General features: G+C 34.7%; 1 protein-coding gene across 1 annotated transcript in view; it reads left to right on the top strand.

Annotated features, from left to right (window-relative positions):
- DPY19L2 (dpy-19 like 2) overlaps nt 1-18,844 on the top strand; it is an 89,039-nt gene that overhangs the window by 32,551 nt on the left and 37,644 nt on the right. The window contains exons 10-12 of the mRNA XM_019925638.2: nt 10,312-10,389; nt 11,240-11,326; nt 15,519-15,578. Of these exons, the coding sequence (XP_019781197.1) occupies nt 10,312-10,389; nt 11,240-11,326; nt 15,519-15,578 (225 nt within the window). The remainder of the gene's footprint in view (nt 1-10,311; nt 10,390-11,239; nt 11,327-15,518; nt 15,579-18,844) is intronic.

Here is an 18,844-nt window from a genome sequence, read left to right as displayed (position 1 = left end):
CATGTTTCCTTGATTCTTCATGTTCCTTGAAGTTTTGTGTTGCAGTTTTTGCATTTCAGGTTGCCTTCAGGTGGGATATATTCTTCATTCATCCTGCTTATATCTGGGGTTTTCTCTGACCTTATATGGATACACCTGCTTCATGCTTCTTGCTCCCTCTGTGGCAGAATTATTAAGCTTGTATGTCTTTTCTAGACAGGCCCACAGACCCTGGCCTCTTTTTCACATGAGCTCCTTATCTACTAGAACTCACTCTTACTGCCACACTAAGGAACATGAAAAAGGAGCCAGCTGCAGAGTCGGGAGAGGTGTGAGTTTAACACTCAGGAGGTGTCAAGAGTGCCTGCAGGCCAAGTGGAGGGATCCTTGGGTGGTTTTCTCAGCAGCTGGTAGGCAGGTTTCCTGCCAGAGTCCTGAGCACAACCAGAAGGAACTGCATCCTTTCAATGCCCTCTGATATTCTTATTTGCCTCTTTCTCAATCTCCTACCTGCCCCAGTCATGGAGGTCGCACCGCAGAGCTCTGAGTGCTGTGGGAAAGAAATTGTTTTTTCCAGCAATGTCCTGCATAGCTGGGGATGCCAGGCACACACTCATCATTCTCCTTTTCCCCCATGGGAGAGGTTGCCACTGGCTAGTTCAGGCTCTCACTGTGCCACCTTGGGGATAGGGTGGTGTTGACAAAGTTCCTCTTACTCTCTCTAGTGCATCCAAACTCATATATATTTTTGCTCCAATGAAGTGCTTGAGCCTCTCCTCAGGAAGACTGGATTCTACAGGGCTCTCTTGTCTGTGGGTGTCTGCCCAAGTCAGCAGTATCCAGATTTTCTTCAACCATAGCTGAGAAGAGCTGGGATTAGTTCACTGGCTCCTGCTTATTCCACAGCCTGTACTGAGGAACTGTACTGTCTGCTTATTACCAGATACATAGGTGGGCAAGACTCCTTCCGGGACCCTTGGCATATGGTGCTGGATCCCACAACTTCCACAGAGGCACTTTTGTTCATGGGTGGATGCCAAATTTTAGTTGTTAAAAGGGGGAGGCAGAAAAGCAGGACACCTTATGCTGCCATGATGCTGACGTAACTCCCAGCTTTTAGTTTTCTGAATTAACGTATAAAGTTTTGTTTGCTTCTGTTTTTTTTTTTTTTAATACTAACGTGAAGATAATTCAATGTTATTTTTCTGGGAGTGTTCTAAGGCTTTTATTCTTGATTATATTTTTCACAGATTAAAGTTAAGATTAGTTCACGTCTCTTGCACATATTGTCTGAGAAATGGGGCTGAAGGACTCAAGGACTGGCTATATTTTAAAGGAAAAAAGTTACAAGCAACAGTTGTAGAAATCTAGAATATTTGGAGTGAGAAGACCTTAAAGCATTATCTTTCTTAAGAAACTGAGAAATTGTGACTTACTTATTCAGTAACTGGATTTTAATTTATAATATGCTCTGTTTTCTTATATTTTATTAGAGAATTCCCATTCATGTAGGAGAGATTGTTATGACCAAGCACAGTAACAGGGGTAGTTGCAGAAAGGAGGTTATAAAATCAGAAGTGATAGAGATGCAGATTATTTCTGGAAGAGATAGTATCAATATATCTATACAAAACTGGTTGTCAATTTCATATTCTTTCTTTATATAACTGATTCTTTGCTTGGGTATGTATAAAGCCATATCTCTTTTAATTTTTAAATTAATGTGACTCCATGACCTCATCTTGCTTATAAGAAGATTATTTTCTTCCTACCCTGGAGTTTCTCTTCCAACGATAAGCCCATCGGCTATTTATTTGGGCCAAATACCAGGACTAGATGTTTTTGCCTCACTGTTGAAGCCAGAAATGAGACTACTTGTATCTGGAGGATTCAGAAATCTGGGTACACAGTCAAAGCCACCACACTGCTGTTTAGCAAAACTTACCCCTTCTGCATGGAATTTGACCCTCAGTTAACCTTCTAGCTCTCTTCCCTTAGGAACCTGCTAGTGTTGTGTGACCATGATGTTACTAGGCAAGTTGCTTGGTGATTGCCTAATTGCATCCGAGAGGAAGAAATTGTAAGTGAGCTAAGTTCTTCCTGAGGGGGATGCCTTGACTTTGGGCTTCCTGAAGTAAAGTGACTCTCTTAAGTGTCATTTCCCTTGCAGAAGTTTCCATGGGTTATGGATCTTCTAAGCCAGAGTGGCTTCTGCATTTATGTGATGTGCATCTTCTTTCTTTGCTCCTGAGTTGTCACCTGGGGTGAGGCTACCATGAAGACTTCTTTGAGAGCTCCCACTGAAGAGAAATATCTGAATCTGTCCTGCTGACAAGTCCTGTTTGCTGTCCTACAGCTTTCTGAATGAACCAGAGGCCAAGTGTGCACTTAAAACCCCCTGGGTTGCACTGATGTCAAGAACTCAAATTCACCTTATTGAAGATAGAAAACTCCTAACAGCCATAGATGCCAAGTGCTTCACACTAAAATTGGCCTGGACTGTGTGCTTTTACTTACGAGTGGCACCATTTTCTTTCTTGTAAATGTCTCATAGCACGCCTGCAGTGCTGAGATAGCTGAGTTGAGTCATAAGGAATTTCAGCATCAGCTAAATGCTGTCTGTAGAACTAGGCTTCTCCTAAAAAAAGACTGCAGTTCTGGTGTACAGTTCTTGTGAGTGAGCTCACAAGTTCAGAATTCTATCATCCACACAGTGTGTTTGTTTCTCAAGTTCCTTGGGGTTCTGTCTTGCCAAATTAGGATTATATTAGTTTTTTGGAGATGTTCAAGTATTGGTGAGTCTCAGAAAGGTTTTCCACCAGGAGACTCATAGCTGCTTATGAAACTTTTTTCCAGTACCTTTGTCTTTACTGAACATCAAATTTCACACACCAAGGGGCTGAGAAAGGACAGTTTTTTGGCAAGTCAAATAAACCTTTTGTTCAAGAAGAGTCTTCGATCTACAAAACCTAAAAGGTCACCAAAATGTTTTTTTCCAAGGGGAGTTGATGTTTCTTCTTCTGGATGTAGAAGCAGCTACTCTTACTATAAATGTCAGCTTCTCTTTCTGAAAGCTTTGTCTGACCTTGCATCTTGTTGTTAAACTCAGTCTACAGGTTGATTTCTTTCTATTAGTTTGACAATGTTTATTGTGGCCACAGTGGTTAAAATATAGTTGATTCTATATGTGTAAACTAACAGGGAATCAAGAATTAGCTTACAGAAGGGATTTATAGTTTCATTCCTTATACACAGTTTTATTTAAAATTTATTTTAAATGCCTGTACTCATTTCTGATTTCAGGAACAAAATTGGTCCAAGCATTTGAACAGATTAAAAACTCTTTATTGTTTCATGGAAACAAATTTTGCCCTATCCTCAGAACTACTTATCTTGAGAAGTATGATGAAAGGAGGCAAGAATAGAAGTCAGTTTTCTACATTTTCACAACAGAATGTTGGCTCTGCTGCTTGTATCTCAATGAGAGGGATTTCTTTTCAACCAGCAGTTCAAATAGCAACAGTCCAGCTATTAAGTATAATTTTCTCCTGTGAAGGTTTTTTTTTTAGCAGAAGTGTAAATATGATGTTTAAGAAGGGGGGTCTAGATCTGCATATCCTAATAGTATTGGTCTATGGGAGGAGGGAAAGAGAGAGTAACCTATACCAGACTTCAGTATTATAGTTTATTTAATCCTCAAGGAGTCCAGGCACATGGGTATTATTAATTTACGATTACAGATGAAGACACTGAGGTTCAGAGATTAAGTTAAAATCAAGTCGGCCTACTTCAGAGCACCAACACTTTCCAATTTATTTTTGCTGCATCTCTAGGGTCTTTCAACTCTTTTCTGTTGAAGGCCACACACTTGGGTGTGTTGTCTTATCTCCTTACTAAAATACCTTCAGTTTTCATGAAGCATTAATAAAAGAAATAAGCATTTAAAGCATACTTCTATACCTTTTGTAAAACCATAATTAATTGAGTCTACTGTATTACCTAATTGCTTTTCTATATAAGAATCTGTATGATACATTTTTCATAATTAGTGTCAAGATTAATTTTCTTCACAAAGTAAATTTATGAACTTTTAACAACTATAGTTATTTTATTAAATGAGCTGGACACACTTTCTCACAGTCTCTCTTAAAACCTATATTTTAGACTTGTCCCCATCCCCAAATTTATATACATACTGTATTCCTTTCCTTTTCAGTTTGACAATAAGTGTGATTGCAGTAAATAAAAACTTTTAAGATCTTTAAAATATTGTGTCTTCTGATCAAAGAACATGATATATATCTACTTATTTAGTTCTTAATTTCTATAAATAATGTTAATACAGATTTTTAGAGATCTTTCATTAGATTTGTTCCCAGGTATTTTCTATTTTTGTTGCATTTTAAAAGATTGATTATATTTGTTAGATATGGGGTTCTATGTATGTTAAGCAAAGCTTGTTAATTGTGTTATTCTAATCTTTTAGATTTCTACTGTTTTTGTTTGCTTTCAGTTACTAGAGGAGGAATGTGCTAAAGTCTTCCATTATAACTGATTTGTCTGTATCTACTTTTAGCTGTGTAAATTCTTGCTTTAAACATTTTTTTTTTTTTTTTTTTTTTTTTTGCGATATGCGGGCCTCTCACTGTTGTGGCCTCTCCCGTTGCGGAGCACAGGCTCCGGATGCGCAGGCTCAGCGGCCGTGGCTCATGGGCCCAGCCGCTCCGCGGCATGTGGGATCTTCCCGGACTGGGGCACGAACCCGTGTCCCCCGCATCGGCAGGAGGACTCTCAACCACTGCGCCACGAGGGAAACCCCTTGCTTTAAGCATTTTGATGCAACATCATTATGTGCACAGTTGTTATATAGTCCTTTTATTTTTATGTAATGAGCCTTAAAATTTTTTAAAGTGTATTTGTGTGTATGTGTGTGGTAAGAACACTGAACATGAGATACACCCTCTTAATAGATTTTTAAGTGTACAATATAGGTATTGTTATCTATAGACACATGTTGTATAATAGATCTCTAGAAGTTATTGATCTTGAATAACTGAAATCTTATGTGTGTTGATTAGCGACTTCCCATTTCCTCTTCCCCTCAGCCCTTGGCAATCACTATTCTATTATCTATTTCTGTGAGTTTGACTATTCTAAATACCTCTGATAAATGGAACCATGCAGTATTTGTCCTTCTGTGACTGGCTTAATTTACTCAGCATAATATTCTCATCCATACTGCTGCATGTTATAGGATTTCCTTCTCTTTTAAGGCTGATACTATTCTGTTGTATGTGTACAACACATTTTAAAATCCATTCGACCGTTGATTGTCATTTAGGCTATTTCCATATCTCGGATATTGTCAGTAGGGCTGCAGTGCACATGAGAGTGCTAATATCTCTTCAAGATCCTGTTTTCAATTCCTTTGGGTAAATACTTAGAAGTGGAAATGCTGGATCATATGCTATTTCTATTTTTAATTTTTGAGGAACCTCCATACTGTTCTCTTTAGCAGCTGCATAATTTTGCATTCCCATTAACAATGTAAAAGGATTCCCTTTTTTTCACATCCTCACTAATACTTGTCATTTGTTTTTTTGAAAATAGCCATCCTAACAGGTGTGAGATAATATATCATAATGGTTTTGATTTGCATTTCACTGATGATTAATGATATTGAGTGTTTTTTCATATATCTGTTGGCCATTTGTATATCTTCTTAGGATAAATAGCTGTTCAATTCTTTGCCCATTTTTTAATTGTTATTAGTTTTTTGCTAGAGTAATATGAGTTCATTATATATTTTGGATATAACCCCTTATCGGATATATGGGGTATTTTCTCCCATTCCATAGGTTGCTGTTTACCCTTTCGGTGTTTCCTTTGCTATACAGAAGCTTTTTACTTTGATGTAATCTCACTTGTCTTATATCTGATAAGAGATTAATATCATCAAAATAAGAGATAACAAGTGTTGGTGAGGATGTGGAGGAAAGGGAACCCTTGTGCACTGTTGGTGGGAATGAAATTGGTGCAACCACTATTGAAAACAGTATGGAGGCTCCTCAAAAAATTTAAAATTGAACTACCATGTGATCTAGTAATCCCACTTCTGGGTATATATCCAAAAGAAATGAAAACAGAATATTGAAGAGATTATCTGTGCTTCTATGTTTATTGCAGCATTATTCATAATAGCCAAGGTATGGAAATAACCTAAGTGTCTGTTAACAGATGAATGGATAAAGAAGATGAGCTACATATATACACAATGGAGTATTACTCAGCCATGAGAAAAAGGAAATCCTGCCATAGGACATAGATGGACCTTGAGGGCATTATGCTAAGTGACATAAGTCAGACAGAAAGACAAATACTGTATTATATCATGGGATATAATATTAGGATCACGTATTAGTATTTAGTTTGGAATCTAAAAAAACCAAACTTATAGAAACAGAGAGTTGAATGGTGGCTACCAGGGCCTGAGGAGTGTGGGAAGTAGGAAGATATTGGACAAAGGTACAGACTTGCAACCAGAAGATGAATAAGTTCTGGTGATCTATCACATAGCATAATGATTGTAATTAACGTTATTGTTTTATATACTTGAACATTGGTAAGAAAGTAGATCTTAAACGTTCTCACCACAAAAATGAAATGAGAATTTCGTGACGTGATGAAGGTGTTAGCTAACACTGCAGTGGTAATAATACTGTAATATATGTGTATCAAATCAACAGGTTGTATACCTTAAACTTACACAATGTTTTAAGTCAAGTATATGTCAATAAAGCTGAAAAAAAAATAACAGAGGGATCCTTGGTAGAGACTCTAAGCTTAATAAAAGGGACAAATTTCTTAAATCCAGTAAAGTTCTGATTATCCATTAGCTGGAATTTTAGTTGGAACCACTTTATGCCTTCCCCATCCATTTTGGGGGAGGAGGTAGGTAGTAAGGTATTTATGCTGGGAGAAGAAAAAATGACAGGAAGTTTGAGAGTAAGATATTAGCACCAAACTCCCAAATTCTGGGTAGTTGATCTATAGAATATACTTATAACAATTTATGCATTCTTTGACTCTGAGATTGTATGACCTTGCCTGAGCTTACTTTATGAGGCACTTGATAATGTGTTGAAATGAAGTTTGCAGAGATATTCGTGTCCTTGCCTTTTTTTCCACACCACCAGCAAATAAGTTTCTTTAGGGTGGAGATAGCATTGGCCCTCTAGTATCCATTGAATGGCTTTGAATTTATAGCATCGTTTCTAAGAACACTATACTTTAAGCTCCAAGCAATTAAGTTATAAGCAAAGTTCTGGGAAACTATATTCAGGTAAATTGGTTATTACTTGAAAGTATTACCATCTTCAACTGGCACCTCTTGAAATAAAAATCTCTTTGGAATTCTTGAATGAATTATCCATTGTTGTTTTACTTATACAACAAATTCATAATCTGGTTACCACTAAATGTTAAATTGCATGAGACTTTTCAAAGGCCCAAAGAAAAGAATTCCTGGGCCCAGTCATAATTATTATTGTGAATGCAGTCCTCTAAAATAAATGTTAATACTGTAATTCACAGCAGAGCTGTACAATTTTTAATGAAATAAAGTACAACCAAAATAAAATGTCATATAGTTAGAATCATAGGTTGTGTCACATTTTCAGACTGACTTCTTTCACTTAAGCATATGTATTTTAGGTTCCTCCATGTCTTTTCATGACTTGATAGCTCATTTCTTTTTATTGATGAATAATATTCCATTGTCTGGATGTACCACAGTTTGTTTATCCATTCAACTCTTGAAGGACATCATGGCTGCTTCCAGTCTTTGGTGATTCCCTAAACATTCATGTGAAGGTTTTGAGTGGGCATAAGATTTCAGCTCAATTGGGTAAATACCTAGGAGTGTGATTGTTGGATTGTATGTTAAGACTATGTTTAGTTTTGTAAGAAATTGCCGATTTTGTCAGGTTTTTGGATTTCAGCCATTCCATTAAGTGTGTAGCAGTATCTCCTTGTTCTAATTTACAGTTCCTAATGTAGTATTGGGTTTAGCATCTTTACATGTGCTTATTTGCCCTCTGTAGATCTTCTTTGGTTAGGTTATTTGTTCACATCTTTTGACCTTTTTTTTTGCGGTACGCGGGCCTCTCACTGTTGTGGCCTCTCCCGTTGCGGAGCACAGGCTCCGGACGCATAGGCTCTTGGGCCATGGCTCACGGGCCCAGCCACTCCACGGTATGTGGGAGCACGAACCCGTGTCCCCTGCATCGGCAGGAGGACTCTCAACCACTGCGCCACCCTTTTTGACGCAGTGGTTGCCCTTTCTGACCATTTTTAAATTGGGTTATTTGTTTTCTTATTTCTGAGTTTTAAGAGTTCTTAGTACATTTGACCTACCAAACCTTTATCAGATATGGGTTATGCAAAGATTTTCTCACAGTCCCTGGCTTGTCTTTAGTTTTCTTAATAGTGTCTTTTGTGGAGCTGGGGTTTTTAATTTTAAGGAAGTTCAGTTTATCAGTTTTTTTCTTTCATGGATCATGCTTTTGATGTCATAGCTAAAAACTAATCCTCAAATAAGATCACCTTGATTTTCTCCTATATTATATTTTAGAAGTTTTTTAGTCTGTGTTCTACATTTAGCTCTAAGATACACTTGAGTCAGTTTTTTGAAAGGTGTAAGATCTAGGTCTAGATTTATTTTTTTTTAATGCATGCGTGTCCAAGTCTTCCAGCGCTATTTGTTGAAAAGACTGTCATTTCTCCATTTTGTGCAGTTGTCAAAGCTCAGTTGCCTATAATTGTGTGGATCTGTTTCTAGACCCTCTATTTTATCCCTTTGATCAATTTGTCTATTTTTTTCTCCAGTACCGTGCTGTCTTGATTACTGCAGCTTTGTAGTAAGTCTTAAAGTCAGTTAGTCTCAGACCCTTTTTAAGAGTTTTCTCTTTGCCTTTGGTTATAAGCAGTTTTTACTATGACATGCCTATGTATGGTTGGGTTTTGTTTGTTTTAATTTATCCCTTGCTGGGGGCTACTAATACTTTATGAATCAGTGCTTGATTCTTTTTCTATAGATTCTGGGGACTTCTCAGGTATAATGTCTTTAAGTATAGATTTTACTTAATTCCCTCAGCCCTTTCTGAGATGTAAAGTATGACCTTTATACTATATGCTCTACATCTCTTATGTTCTTTCATATGTTGTTCATCCCTTTGTCATTTTATACTTTCTTCTGACCTATCTTCCAATTTATCACTTCTTTGTTTGGCTGTGTTCAACCTGCTTAAACCCATTTTTGACTTCTTATTATTGATTATTGTAATATTTAGTTGTATATTTTTAATTCGGTTCATTATTTAATGGCTTTCAATACCCTCCTGGAATTTTCAATCTTATCTGTTATTTCTGTGCATATGTCAAGCATAAAGTCTATGTCTGATGATGCCAGACATGTTTTTGCATGGTTTGTGAGCTAAGAGTAGTTTTTACATTTTTATAGTAGAAAAAGAAGGAGAGTATACAATTGAGACTGTACATGGCCTACAAGTCTTAACATATTTATTATCTGGCTTTTTACATAAAAAGTTTGCTGACCCCTGAACTAGATTGAGATTCTTCATAGATCTGTTTCTGTTGTCTTAGTGATAATGTCTTATCTCCTCCTGTATCTGATTAGTTTTGATGTGGTATTAGACATTGTACCTGAACAATTGTACAGTTAATTTGAGACTAAGATATTAAGTTCTTCCAGAGAAAATTAAATTTGTTTCCAGCAGGCAAACACAGGGACTAACAATCTTTAATCTCCCTCATGCAATCACAGAATGAGATAATTCAAAAGTGGGCTTCAGTATTTTGGAGCACTGCTTTGATTTCTGGTTCTCTCTTATAGTATAACCCTTTGAAGTCCCAAACCAAAGCTTGAGGACTTAGCAGAGATCTCATTCTTGGGGTTACCTGACAGCTAAGTGTGTGGAAATGTCTCAACTGCCTCTCAGCTAGCAGGCATCTGCTTCTGTTAGAATTGGCAGAAGAAGAAAAGTGACCCAAAATGTCATGCTCATCTCTGTAGATTTCCACCTTTTCTCTGGTCTTAGCTTCCTAATTCTTTTTTTGCTGTATTAGTAAGCTGTGGCTTTCATACAGGTACTTTTATTATTTTTTAGAGCTCTTCTAGTTCTCAGTTGGTTCACATTACTTTGACAATCATTATTGGAAATATAACTCTCCTCTTATATTTACTTTGCTTATGAATAGTGAAATGCTTTTCTACATTTTTTCACTTCTGCTTTTTTTATATTTTTATTTCAGATAGCCTCATTATTTCCCATGTATGTTGTGGGGTATATTGAGCCAAAAAAATTTCGGAAGATCATCTATATGAACATGGTGACAGTTTTTTGAATATCTTTATTGGAGTATAATTGCTTTACAATGTTTTATTAGTTTCTGCTGTACACCTGGTAACATTTTTAATATTTATAAGTCATATATTAAAATAAGATCTCAGGGTTTATAAAATAGAACTGACTGTTTTATATACCTCCTCTCAAGTAGTATTTAATACATATGATGTTGCTAATATTTAGAAGGATAACTGAATGCCATATTATAGCAACTATACTTTCAACTAGACTGTAGACATTTTGTATTCTCTGAAACTTTAAAAAAATTTTTTTTTAATTATTATTGTCACTACTTTTGTAACTGCCTTTTCTCCCTGAGACCTGAGATTTTTAACACTTTGCATGAATTTGACACTCTGTGAAATTTATGTTTTTGCATTATTGTTTTTTTATATTAGTTTCCAAACACATATCCCTTAAGAAAATAAAAATCTTTTAGGTAAGAACATAAAATAAAGCTTCCTTAGTGAGGAAAATCCTCAAGTAGTTCAACAAAAATCAGATTAGAAAACTAATAGTTATAAGTAAGTCTTTCTTATTATATTCCTCCATTATTGAGTTAATAGAAACAATAAGATTTTTCCTGTTTTCTTTGTACCAAGTTAAAAATAGGGGAAAAAAATTAAATTCTGCTATATAATATTTATGGTGTTGAAAATAATTAGAACCTATCAGTGTGTTGAAATTCTGTTATCACTTGGTCAGGATCTATTTATTAATCTTTTTATGCAAATAAAGTTTGTATTGGAAATGAGTATATCCCTGTAGACAAAGTATGCATTATGCTATCTATCTAATAACTATAAAATGTATTTATTTTCTGCAATTTTCAGGTTTCGGTTCTCCTTTGTTTTGTATTGATGTTTGGAAATCCAGTGTATTTATCTTCTTATTATTCTTCGTCTCTATTGATGACATTGGTAAGTGTTTGTTAAGCTTGTGAAGATTTTTTTTTAACCTGTCAAATAGCAAGTTTACCCATTTAATATAGGTTAAAGAGAATAAATAAGGCCCTTTCTGGATTACTGCCCACATGAAAAATTTTTCCCAGATAATGCTTTTTGTCTATCTAATCCTTGCAAAATAATATAAGCAAAGTTTACCTTTTTAAGGCAATGCCCAAGTAAAATTTTTTTAAAATAATAAGGTAATAAGACTTACTTTTTAAAATATGCCATAATTTATGACAAAAATTAGTTATTTCCTTCTAAGTCACTTCAGTAGGCTAAATACTTACTGCAGTGACACTGCCATTGCCCAAAACGTTTTTGGAACTCCTCTGAATTGCCTTCACAGACTCTGGCACATTCTTTTGAATGTCCTCAGTGGTAGCAAATCTTTGTCTTTTAAGGGTGGATTTGATTTTTGGAAATGACCAAAGTTTTGTGAATAAGGTGGGTGATTGGGCTGGGTAATACAGATCTTGATCAAAATATAGTGTGACAACAAAGTAATAAGACCTATTTTCTTGCACGCATAAGGAAGTAATCTCTAAAGATAGTTTATAAAGAGGAGTTCCAAACTGTTTTGAGCAGTGGCAACATAATTATAATAAGGGTGTAGTTTCTTCATGTGACTTACTTTCATGGAATAACACTCATTTAGAGTTGTATTTGGAATGGTGGTTCAGTAAATCAGTTTTATTACCTTATAGTCACACTTTCGATATTCATAAGCCAGAACCTGGAATGTTCTCCACTGGAATGTTCCTAGAATATTCTCTTTCCACAATGACCAGAAATGATAACTTACTACAAAAATACCAAAATATAGCACTTTTTCCATGTGTGGTGCATTGACTGAATCTTTTGAGATTTAGGTTTTTAACATTTTTTCTCCCCATACCTTTTTTTTTTTTTTTTTGCCTCCCAGTAAGTAATTTCTTCTCTTTATCTCTTCCAAAAGGCATAGGCCCTTTCTTTTCCACATTTTGTCACACTTTTTCAGTATTACAAAGTAGATGACTTGTAATAGTATGTTCATCAACATCTTTCTATGAAAACATTTTTTATTCTAAAATATAGCACAGATGTAGAAAACCTCATAAAACCAATGTTTTATGTACTTAGTTCTGACTAGTACTGATAAGTACTGATTAATGGACTGTTACTTGTCAAACATCCTTAAACTACCGTCAAGTCAAAACTAGAACTTTTCTAACCATTCTAGAAGCCTTCCATGTAACCTGCCTCAATCATAACTCCCTTGAGCTGCTCTAAAACAGTAGTGACTATCTTGACTATGGTGATCACTCCAGGCTTTTCTTTATAGTTTTATCACTTAAGTTTCTATTATTATCTATAGGTTTCCAATATGTCTCCCTGTTTTTTTCCCCGGGATATTTTTTTTTATCTGGGTCACTGAACATGTGAAGGGTTCTGTGGTCTAGATTTTGCTCCTGAGTCCTCGTGGTGCCGCTTTACATCTTCTTTTGTCTTCTGTATTTATATTAATACTTGGGTCTAAAACCTGGACGTGTTCAGATTTAATTCCTTTGGCAAGTATATAGTATTGTTCTTCAGTCAGGAGTCACATATTTATCTGGTGCCTCTCTTTTTATGATCAGCATTTAGTACCAGAACCATTGATTCAGTAGGGATTGCAAAATGATGATATTCCAATCCCTCCTTTACAGTTCACATTTCATATAGGAAAAGTAAAGTACATTTCTAAATGGGGGGAGTTGGGAGGAAGTAGAAAAATATTTGAAGAAATAATGACCAAAAATTTTCCAAATTTGATGAAAATTATAGTCTCAGAGATGAAGAATAACAGTAAATCTCAAATACAAAAAACATAGAGCTAGAGTAAGCATATTATCAAATTGTTTAAGATCAGCAATAAAGAGAAAATCTTCGGAGTAGCAATAGAATTAAGACATGTTAAATACAGAAGGACAAAGAGTAAGGATGTCAGCAGATTTTTCATAAGAAAAAAGTGCAAGCAACAAAACAGTCAAGAAGCATCTTTAAAATATTTAAAAATACTATCTATGATTCTATATCCAGCAAACATGTCTTTCAAAAATGCAGGCAAAATAAAGACTTTATGACCTTTATGTTAAAGGAGGTCTTTCAGATGAAAGGAATATAATATTAGATGTCAGTCTGGCTCACACAAATGAAGAGCCCTGGAAATGGTAGCTAAAGGTTTTCCTACCATCTGTGACAGAATGGATAGACCTTGAGGGCATAATTATGTGACATAAGTCAGAGAAAGACAAATACTATCTTTTCATTTGTGTCTTCTTTAATTTCTTTCAGCAATGTATTCAGTGTGTAGGTCTTTCACCTCTTTGGTTATGTTTATTCTTAATATTTTCTTTTTGAGACTATTGTAAGTGGGATTGTTTTCTTAATTTCCTTTTTAGATAGTTCATTGTTAGTGTATAGAAATGCAACATAGTTTCTTTGTTGAGTTTGTATCCTGCTACTTTGCAGAACTTGTTTATTCTAACAGTTTATGTGTGTGGGTGTATGTAGAATCTTTAATGTTTTCTACATATAAGATCATGCCATCTGTGAACAGAGATAATTTTACATTTTCCTCCTCAATTTTTCTGGTTTACCCATTTAGTTGTTTTCTTTTTTGCACTAATAAATATTACATGTATATTTTATTATACCCCCTCCTACTTACATGAAAGGTAGCATACTATAGTCTTTTGCATTTTGATTCATCAACCTATTCTGGGTATCACTTAGCAACCTTTCATAGATATCACTCCATATCAGTTCACGGAGATCTTCATTCTTTCTTGTAATTTCATAGTAAGTATTCCCTTCTGCATATTCCATAGATAATTCAACCATTCTCCTAAGTCTGGGCATTTTGTTTATTTCTTGTATTTTGCATTTACAAACAATTTTGCATTGTGTAATCTGGTACATTTATATTTTCCTATTGTTGGAACTTCAGGAATCCTGGCTCATCTTGGGCCAATTAGATGATGCAAAATTCTCCAAATCTTAGTAATACACAGGCCTAAGATTTGTTTCTCATTGGAGCTTTTTGTTTTTCCAACACAAACTTGGGAATAAACGAATACCTTACCAACTTGTAGAGATAGTAGGAGGAGTATTCCTAGTTCCTGCATGTCTTTGTCAGTTCAAGCTGCTATAACAAAAATACCAGAATGGGTGGCTTACATGGAAATCTATTTCTTAACAGTTCTAGATGCTGGAAAGCCCGAGATCAAGGTGTCAGCTGATTTAGTTCTTGATGAGGGCTTTCTTCTTGATTTGCAGACAGATACCTTCATTGTATCCTCCCATGATGGAGAGAGCGATCATCTCTCTCATGTCTGTCCTTAGAAAGGCACTAATCCCATTTATGAGGTTCCCACCCTCATGATCTAATTACCTCACAAAGGGTTCCACCTCTAAATGTGTCACATTGGAGCTTAGGGTTTCAACACAGGATCGGTGGAGGGACGTAAACATTCAGTTGATAGCACCAAGGGTATAGTTTTTGAGGACCCCAGCTGTATGCATGAGTCTTAATTCCAGTTTCTTACCTTTCATAGTCCCAAGTCTTCTGCTGCCCTCCCTTTTAATACAAGCCCATAGTTGTAACCTTGTTCTACAGACCTCCTTAAAAACTGCCAACTCCTTAAAAACTCTCCTAATTAATGTTTTGCTTTTTAAAAATCACCTTCTTTTCTCTGGCACCTGGAAAGTTCCTTTTCTTTCTTATAAATTCAGTTAGATATATATATATTTTTAAACATTTTAAAATATTTGTGGGTTTGGAGAGGAAGGATTTTCATGTTAATTTAGACCACTAATTTTTCTGGATAACTTACATGTATGCTTGCATGGACATACCTTTCACACACCATCTATCTCCTCAGAGGAACTGCCCTGCATAAAACATCCCAAGTAACTCAGTAAGGAATTAACTTGATTCTAGGGTCAACTTTCTGGTACACAAAGCATTTGGCTTTCACCCCAAGGAAATTTTCCATGTCCAAATTCAGAAAAATCAACAATTAAGAAGGAAAATGTCTGGTGATAGCCAAGATGGAAGGGGGTGGCTGTGTAACTTTTGAAATGTAATTTTTAAAAAGTTAATTTAATTTGATTGTGTCATTTTATGTCATATGCATTTTAGGTGATAATTCTAAGGAGAAATAAAATTCAAAGATTGGATGCATCTGAACTCCACTTTTGGGTAAGGGTCAACATTTTTAACACAATTTCTTCAAATCCTTTTTTATTTCTATAAACTGAATACAGATAATATGCTTTAAAAATGAATGATTTATAGTTAGTAAATGTTATAAATAGCTACTTACATAAGGTGGGAAACACTCCTTACCAATATCTACAAGTCATTTTCAAGAAGTTAGTTCATTTATTTCAGCACTACCCTCAGGCCTTTCTTCTTTACTTTTCTTTCTGATATACCCTACTACCTTGCTTTTAATTTTTTTTTCTATTTGCTTTGAGTTTCTTTCTTTACATTTACTAACCTTCTCTTCAAAATAACTCAGTCCGTAGTTCTGTCCCCACTTTCCCTTTTTCTGTTCTCTACATTTATCCATCATCTATCTTTCCTTTGGCTTCCAACTTTAGACTCTTATTTATTTTTGTCCTTTTAACATTTTCCCTATAATCTCCCAGTTCCTTTTTATTTCAACTCAGCCACTACCTGATCTTTGTTTGACTTCTTTGCAAATGTACAAATGGATGGCCCATGTTATCTCTATATTTGTATGTTATGTTACAAAGTAAAATAAGTACCTTATTAAGTAGGCACTGCAATGACTAATTCTCGTAGTATCAGACAGATGACATTCTTTTTCTCTAGGTCTTTAATGTACTCCTACTAAAAAATAAAATCTACCATATTAAAGAACTCTGTGATTACATATTATATATTGGTATGGTAAAACTGGAAATGATAAGAGGGTAGATAGCCACTCAGAATATAAACAAACAAAATGGAATGAGTTGCCAGTTTCTTATTGCTGGAAGCATTCTCCCATACCCTATGGTGAAAATACACTTGTTATTGAATGATATGACCCTTCTAATATTTTGATTTTTTTTCTTCAGAAAAATTCGCAAAGCTTGTTTTTTTAAAGATTAAACCAAGAAATCAACAGAAAATTTAAAGATTTTTATTTAATAATTTAACTCAAAAGGAAGTCAAAATTTTAATTACAAATTACTGAAAAATGACAACAAATAGAGCAGTATCTGTGGATGTTTAGGGAATTCTGCCAAAGTTGTGTTCAGAGGAAATTTTATTGTCTTAAATATTTTCAGTTTTAGACTGCAAAGAATAAAAAGCTTTCAAGTCAAGAATTTCAAAGAAACAAAAATCTAAGGAGAGAATAGTTAAGATATATTGAATGTTCAGCTTATACTTACGTTTTAAAACTGATATAATTAATACCATCAATCTCTTGCAAAAGGGAGAAATTAGTCATGGTAGTCATCTGAACAACACAGAAAACATTCTGGCTTTTTATGTCTTTTTTCTGGAAGACCGTCAAAAAGAAATAGCAAAGCTATTTTGTGAAATAGCACTTTTTCTTACAAAAACACCTGTTTTTGTAGGAAAAAGGGATAATCCATTCTTGTCAAATTGGGTTCATCCCAGGAATGCAAAGATGTTTCTGGAAAATTTATAAATATAAATTGTCACACTAGCAAATTAAAGGAGAAAAATACTTTATGATCATCTCATTAGATGCAGAAAATAAATTTCATAAAATTAAACACCCATTTATGATAAAAACTCTTAGCACAGAAGAAATAGCAGGGAGTTTACTTAACCCAATAAAATTCTTCAGCAGTCATTGGTTTTGCAGGAGAGATATTTGGAGTATTCCATTTATGAAGATCAAGATAAATATGTTTTTTCACATTTTATTAAAGGTTCAAACATGTAAAAGCAAGAAAGTAAATAACAGGATTAGAAAAGAAATGGAAAGAAAAATCAAAGTTTATTATATCATTATTTACATGTAAAACAAAATAATTATAAGAAATTATAAAAATTCAATAACATGGCTAGGTATAAGATTAATATTCAAAAGTTAATTGCATTTCTGTTCTTTGGCAACAAACAAAAACATATTTTTGAAAATATGCTATATATATTAGGGAGAAAAAAATACATAGTATCTGAATAAATCTAATATTTTTGAAATTTAAATTTTTTTTAAATGTGTAAAAGCATTTATCATGTAATAAGGATAAGGAAAATTACAACTTGAATGAGAAAAGGCAATAAAGAGATGTTAACACCCAGATGAGTAAGATGTTGGGATTATTTGGCAAGAATTTTAAAGCAGTCATCATAAAAATACTTCAGTGAGCAATTATAAGTACTCTAGAAGCAAACAAAATATCACCAAAGAAATCAAAAATTTTTTTTAAAAAAAGGAATAACTTGGGAATTTAAAAAAAAATAACAACTTGAAAAATACTGTAACTGAAATAAAAAACTCAGTGAATGAGCTTCATAGAAGAATGAATATAACAAAGAAAGCAATCAGTGTACTTGAAGATAGAATAATAGAAATTACCCAATCTAAACAACAGAGGAAAAGTAACTGGAAAAAAATGATAGAGGCTTAGGGAAATGTGGGACAATAATAGAAGATTTAATATTTGTATTGTGCGAGTTCCACAGGAGAGGAAAAAGAGTGGGGCTGAAAAAGTATTTGAAGAAGTAATGGCGTAAAATAGATAGCTAGTGGGAAGCAGCCACATAGCACAGGGAGATCAGCTTGGTGCTTTGTGACCACCTAGAGGGGTGGGATAGGGAGGGTGGGAGGGAGGGAGATGCAACAGGGAAGAGATATGGGGACATATGTATATGTATAACTGATTCACTTTGTTATAAAGCATAAACTAACACACCATTGTAAAGCAATTATACTCCAATAAAGATGTTAAAAAAAAAAAGAGAAGTAATGGCTGAGAACTTTCCAAATTTGGTAAAAGACGTAACTCTATAGAGTCAAGAAACTGAGTTAATCCTAGGTAGGATAAAGCCAACAAAATCCATGCCAAGACACATCATAATTCAACTTCTGCAAACGAAAGGCAAAGAAAAAGTCTTGAAAGCAGACAGAGGGAAATGATGCATTACCTTTAGGGCAAAACTGATTCGAATTTACAGCAGACTTCTCATCTGAAACTATGGGAGCCAGAAGGAGGTGGCACAACATTTGTCAAGTGCTGGAAAGAATTGTCAACCACAAGTTATATATCCAATGAAAGTGTCTTTTAGGAATGAAGGGGAAAGTAAAACATATTCGCAGATGAAGGAAAACTAAGAATTTGTTGCTAGCAGAGCAACCCTTAAATAATGATTAATAGAAATCCTTGAAACAGGAAGTAAATGATGAGAGAAGGAATGTTAGAACATCCAGAAGAAGTAAAGGACAACAAAATGGATGCACATAGGTCTAAATATAA

Source organism: Tursiops truncatus, chromosome 9 (assembly GCF_011762595.2).
Source record: "Tursiops truncatus isolate mTurTru1 chromosome 9, mTurTru1.mat.Y, whole genome shotgun sequence".
Classification (NCBI taxonomy): domain Eukaryota; kingdom Metazoa; phylum Chordata; class Mammalia; order Artiodactyla; family Delphinidae; genus Tursiops; species Tursiops truncatus.
The sequence above is the reverse complement of the archived record's forward strand: the minus strand, read 5'-3'. Positions and strand labels throughout refer to the sequence as shown.